This window comes from Dermacentor albipictus, unplaced genomic scaffold (assembly GCF_038994185.2).
Source record: "Dermacentor albipictus isolate Rhodes 1998 colony unplaced genomic scaffold, USDA_Dalb.pri_finalv2 scaffold_12, whole genome shotgun sequence".
NCBI lineage: Eukaryota > Metazoa > Arthropoda > Arachnida > Ixodida > Ixodidae > Dermacentor > Dermacentor albipictus.
In genome coordinates, this window is record NW_027225566.1 from 13048387 (window position 1) to 13055005 (window position 6619).

The 6619-nt window shown below is 44.0% G+C and overlaps 1 protein-coding gene across 1 annotated transcript; it reads left to right on the forward strand.

Moving 5' to 3' along the window:
* Positions 1 to 246: 246 nt before the first annotated feature.
* On the forward strand, positions 247 to 6352 carry LOC139051527 (uncharacterized). The gene is made up of 2 exons (XM_070528498.1): positions 247 to 597; positions 6068 to 6352. The coding sequence occupies exons 1-2, from the start codon at positions 256 to 258 to the stop codon at positions 6257 to 6259; spliced, it is 534 nt and encodes a 177-aa protein (XP_070384599.1). The 5' UTR covers positions 247 to 255; the 3' UTR covers positions 6260 to 6352.
* The last annotated feature ends 267 nt before the right edge of the window (positions 6353 to 6619 follow it).

Here is a 6619-nt window from a genome sequence, read left to right on the forward strand (position 1 = left end):
GCGGCTCTCCTGGCAAAGTTCGAGCTTTTGTTGAGCAGCCGCTCTGCAGCCGTCTCGTGGAATCACGATATATGACGGCTTCGCATCCCGTTATCGGATCCTGGGGACATGTGTCACGTCAACAAGATATCACGCCCTGGCTTCGCAGCGTACACACGGGATTAGCCATGGATGACGTCGACTCACGTGACTCTACAGGAGGACTTAAAGGTGAAGCCCGCGCCGTGCTACGTCGGTGGGCAAGGCAGCAGCGAAATGGGCAACATGCGCAGGAGCACTTTTTTCTACGTATTCCTGGTTGCGGCTCTCCTGGCAAAGTTCGAGCTTTTGTTGGGCTGCCGCTCTGCAACTGACTCGTGGAATCACGATATAGGACGGCTTCACATCCCGTTAGCAGATCCTGGTGACATGTGCCACGTCAACAAGATATCCAGCCCTGGCATCACAGCGTACACACGGGATCAGCCATGGATGACGTCGACTCACGTGACCCTACAGGAGGACTTAAAAGTGAAGCCCGCATCCTTCCACTCCAGTGGGCAACGCTGCAGTGAAATGGGCAACATGCTCAGGAGCACTTTTTTCTACGCATTCCAGGTCAGTAGATATTTACTGACGGCCTGCTATCGTAGCGATAATAGGTTTTTACTGCTGCTGCCTTGCCCACTGTGCCTTGAATGCCTTCTTGCTCGACTTAAGGATGTCCCGGTAAATCTTCTTTTGCTTTGTGGCGACGCTGAGGCCAACCCTGGCCCTATAGAGAAGGAAATATTGATGGAACTTCTTGCCAGTCAAAATTCATTGAAAACAGCTATACGTGATGTACAGGCATCTCAGAAAGAGGTTGGCAAGCAAGTCAGTTCATTAACTGATCGTGTTGATGGTTTAGAGTGCCAACTGAGGAGCCTAAGTGTAGTTACTAAGCGGGTCCAGGATATGGAGACTGTGATGTCTACGGTTAGAACAGATCTAGCCACCATTGTTGAAAAACTAGATGACCTAGAAAATCGTAGTCTAAGAAACAACTTTTTAAAGTCACTTACGGCCTTGAGGAACCAAGCAAAGAATCTTCTCAGGGTCTTGAAGAGATAGTAAAAGATTTTTTTCATAGCAAACTTGGTATCTCCGTGGCGAATATAGAAAGAAGCCATAGGATTGGAAAGAGAAATGCAGGCCATACACGACCTGTCATGCTTGGGTTTCTCGACTATCGGGAAAAAATGTCAATTTTGAACGCTGCATACAAATTGAAGGGTACAGCTGTTTCAATATCGCAAGATTTCTCACGTAGAGTTTGAGAAATTAGAAAGAAACTGTGGAATAGTTCTACTCTAGAAAGAAATAATGGCTCGAAAGTCAAACTTGTACACAATAAGCTGAGCATAGACGGCGTAATATTTGGCTGGGACGAGAAGAAAGGTACACGTGTTCAACAATAAAAATAAAAATTGACGTTTTGTACAAAAGCCTCAGGATCTTAATATACTTAACGTGAACTGCCGGAGTGTGGTTAACAAAGTCACAGAACTTGAGGGAATCTTGGTGCCCCATAACCCTGAAATAATTATTCTCACGGAAACATGGTTAAATGATTATATCAAAGATAACGAATTTGTTCCTCGTGGGTAGAATGTGCACAGGAAAGATCGAGGGAGCAAAGGTGGGGGTGTGGCTTTGCTATTCAAGGAGCGTTTTAATATTTTGAGAGTGCCAGATATACCGAACATTGAGGGTATATTCTGTAAAGCCTATCATGGCGCAATTAGATATACATTGGGAGCACTTTACCGACCAACTAATTCCTCTCCTGATTTCTTTGCTCATTGACAAAGCTACCTGATTGCTCATTTGAAGCCTGGTGATCGATTAATTCTAGGTGGAGACTTCGATATGCCAAACGTGGATTGGTCAGCCTTCACACTAAACGTTTCTGATGACAGGCTACAAGAAGGGTTGTTTGATATGATTTTTTCTTTTGATCCACGCCAAGTAGTTGAGTTTCACTAGAATACAAGGTAACTCCCGCTGCATCCTTGATCTGTTTTTCTTAAGTGGATCTCTTACGGGGCAAGGAAAGTGCGAAGTACTGCCTGGAATTTCCGATCACTCTGCTGTGTTCTTGACACTTTCGGGCGTCTCTGTGAAGAAATCTGTTGATGTCACTTCCGTGCTCAACTTCTCGCGCGTAGATGATGTCGCCATATTGAATATGCTTTCGTTTAGTTTTGACTCATTTCAAGGCAGCAGCGCAGCCATTCATACACTGTGGAATCAATTCATAGATATTTTACTTGATTGCAACAAACGCTTTGTCCCGTGTATGCTAAAGAAAAGGAAAGGCAAATCTCCTTGGATTTCACGAGACACATTGCAATTAAGAAGACGATTAAAGGGCCTGAAGACAAAAAGAGGCACCGCAACAGACTTGGACGCTTTGCGTACTAAAATTTCCGAACTCTCCTCCAAGCTAAAAATGAAAGTTTCTCCAGATAAGCAACGCTATTTTGGGGAGAAACTTCCTAAATTTATTTCCACATCTCCTGATAAGTTCTGAAGGCTAATTTCTCCCAGTAAGCAAATAATGATGCTTTCGTCGTAAATGGTGTTTTGAGTAATGATAGTGCAGTAAGAGCAGATGCATTTGATTTAGATTTTAGATCTGTGTTTACGCAAGACTATGGTTCACTGCCATACTTTCATGCGTCATAGCTGCCTATGTCTGACGTTACTATTAATGAGAATGGAATACCTAACATAGTCCTTAACCTTGATATTAGGAATTCACCCAGCCCTGATGGTTTGCCAAATGAATTCTTAAAGCGTTATGCGCCATGGGTCTCTAAATATATAAGTGTGCTCTTTTGTAAATCACCAAATGAAGGCGAGATTCCAATCGACTGGAGAACGGCAGCGTTGAAACCTATCTTCAAAATTCGTAATAAGCAGCACGTCTTGAACTATCGTCCTATTTCTTCGATTTCAGCATCATGCAAACTTCTGGAGCATATAATACATAAACATCTTACTAAGTTCCTTTCAAAGAATAAAATATTATCATGCCATCAGCATGGCTTCAGAAAGGGTTTCTCTACACGCACACAATTAGTAACTACTGTACACGATTTCTCTAAGGCAATAAATTCAGGTAAGCTGGTCGATGCAATCTTCGTGGACTTTGCGAAAGCCTTTGACAAGGTTTCCCACAAAAAGCTACTCCACGAACTTGATGCTACTCTGGGTAATGCGAAAATTGCTGCTTGGCTTTCCGCATATCTTTCAAACCGATATCAATATGTTTCATTCAAAAACCATGCCTCTCGGAGGCTTGCCGTTGAGTCTGGTGTTCCACAGGGTTCGGTGCTCGGGCCACTGTTGTTTCTAGTGTTTATTAATGATATCATTATTGACATTCCCGTGAAAAGTAGATTATATGCGGATGATTGTGTAATGTATTCAGAAATAGATAGCGTCAGTGGCCAACTACGACTAAATGAAACCTTCGAAAAAGTTGGAAAATGGTGTAGTGACTGGCAAATAACTATCAATTTTGACAAAACCATATTTATGAAAATTTCGCGCAAACTTAGAAATCTGCACTTCCAGTACTCGGCGTGTAATACCTTGCTATCTGAGGTTGAGCACATAAAACGTCTTGGTATTTGGATGTCTAAAGATCTTAGATGGAACAAACATACCAACACTGTATGCAATTCCGCCAATCAAGGGCTTTTCTTTCTCAAGAGGGCCTTGAGACTGACAACACCTGAAGTTCGCCTTCTTGCATTTACCGCAATTATGCTGCCACTTTTACATTACGGATACATAATATTGTATCCTTTCACTAAAAAAGAAATAATAAAGTAGAAGGTATTCAAAAGCAGGCGATTCGTTATATATATAACAGCTTTGGGCGCACGTCGATGACAGCCTTCCATAGCAGAGCCAATCAGCCAACTCTAACCCAAAGGAATCGTGTTCTCAGAATAAAATTTTAGTTTCAGCTCAATAAGGGATACTACAGCGTAGATATTTCTGAGATTATTTCTTTTTCAACAGGCTATGCTACAAGGCAACGGCATGCACTAACAATTACCCCCTTCACAAGCCGCTAAAATTGCTTTAAGCTCTCATTTTTTCCTAGGGTCGTAACTGAACGGAATCAGCTGTCCAATGAAGTGGTGTTGCAGCCACCCCTGAATTTGCGTATGTCCCATATTGTGTAATTTTCCTATTTTTCGCTGTGTTACATTTGCAATTGCAGTAGATGCATTGATTCACTTGTACTCGAAGCGTATCTTTTATTTCATGATATCTGTATTGTCTTTCTACTAGTACATGTAATTTTCCTTTTGTTTGCCCTGCTAGTCATGTCATAATGATGTATCCCCATCCTGCGACAATCCCGTAATGGGATTGCAGTATTTGTAAATAAATAGATAAATACAACAATTCCACCTGTACCACGATAGTCCCGCATCCGGCAGCCACGGTTTCTAGCGCACATACAAGATTTTTCAAAGGTTTAAATGGAAACGCATGAAAAGAGACATTGAAAACTATGTAACGTCATGCCATTTGTGCTAGATAAATAAAGCCAAGCAGACGAGCTTGTGTTGCCTGAACACTCGGACAAACCTTTTGAAGTCATACATGTAGGCTTCGCCGAGCTCAAAAAGAAAAGTTCAGGTGTACGCAAAACCAGTCATTTTGGGCTCGCAATGGATCAGTGTACCACAATGGTGGCTGCATGGCCCGGCAAGGAAGAGGCCGAAGTGTCATAGCCCCCCTTTACATATGCATATTCTCCGATTTGGAGGTGGTGATGTCGCCAATGGGCCTGCATCTCTTATCAGGAAGATTCAAGATTGAAAAGAAAACCGTGACATCACACTGTGGCGTTGTGCGCCCTATCACCCACAGCGAAACGGAATGGCGGAGGAGTGGTAGGCGATTTGAAGCAATTGATGTCGATGTATCCAAATTTTAATGGTGGTTGCAAATGTTGCCTAGAAACTGCTGTGACTCATCATAACAGGACTCTTACAAGCAATCTTGGGTGCAGTTCATATTTTGCTGCCTACGGTGAAGTTCCAAGGCTAAGCGCAGTCAAAGAGCTTGGAATTGCACACAGGCTGAGCGGTGCAAAATATATGAGGAGATGTAGAAAGCGATACAAAAAAGCCATGACGTCTCACTTTCAAAAGCGGCGCCAAGGCCATACATCAGAGGTTGGACTACAAGACCTTGTGCGCGTTCGAAAACGACTACCGGCCAGTCAAGCAACGATTCTTGGACCTTTTGAAGTAGTGAAGTTATCGGTGCGACAAGGTGTACACAAGACTGTGGGGTACATAAATAATGGGCAGCTGGAGTTTGCTGCCTTGGGCAACGTTCGTCGTTATCACCCCAGGAGGAGTGACGCTGAAAAGGAGGGAAGTGTAACCTAGCCGAAGAAGAGGAAGGGAGAAAGGTGCTTTCGAAGACGAAGTGCGGGTGGGGGGAGGGGGCTGGGAGGTGCTCAAATAAACAGTGATGGTTGCCTTGCCTGTCTAGCTACCTGTTTTGTTACAACTGTTAGCGAACATTTTGCGAGAGTGTTCACAAAGACTGCCGGTTTATTGTTTTTATTATCATTTTCTTACCTACCTTTCACGTTCCCTAAGTGCAGGGTAGCCTACACGCCATATGCGTAGTCATTGTCCTCTTTGTCTCTCTTTCGAGTTCATGATATAAGTCTTCACATCTTCGGAATGCGCAAGGCGTGGTCTGTGCGCCAAAAGTAAAGTGATGCTGATGTTTCTTCGCAGTGCCGGTTTATTGTTTTTATTGTCCTTTTCTTACCTACCTTTCACGTTCCCTAAGTGCAGGGTAGCCTACAGGCCATATGCATGGTCATTCTCCTCTTTGTTTCTCTTTGGAGTTCATGATGTGTCTTCACATCCTTGGAATGCGCAAGGCGTGGTCTGTGCGCCAAAAGTAAAGCGATGGTGATGTTCTTTCGCAGTGTAGCGCCCACTACAACATGCATGCATATACCGTTATTCGATGGGCTAACCACACCACGCAGATCGTGCTGGCAGTGTGCGCGGCCTTTCTGCTGCCTTTTGCGGCCACTGGTGTCCTAAGAGGTGGAGGGCCTGACCTGACTCTGCACAAGGACCAATACGGCCGATTCGGTATCAGCATACGCTACGACCACATGGGCTACGGCTACATGCCGCTGGGACGCTACGGCGGTGGCTATCGCAGCGGCCACTAATCCGAACCCTCCCGCAAACGACGACAGCAGTCATCGCAGAAAGGGTTATGAAAGTTAAAACCATCTCCTTGTAATCGAGATAAATGTGCGACCACCGGCAGCACTGTTGTTTTTTGTGGAAACCACTGTCAGTCGGTGAAACACCCAGGAAGCTAGCGTAAGCAAGCTTCCAGTATAACAAAGCGGTTGCTTGATTTCATGGGACTTGAACAGATACGGAAGAACAGGGCGCATGCTTGGTATAATCAAAAGCTATCTGGAGGACCGAACTTTTCAGGTGATGTTTGGCACAAATTTCTCCAACTGGTTTATACAGAAGAATCCCTATTGGAAAATCCTATTTAAATTCAAACTGGGTTA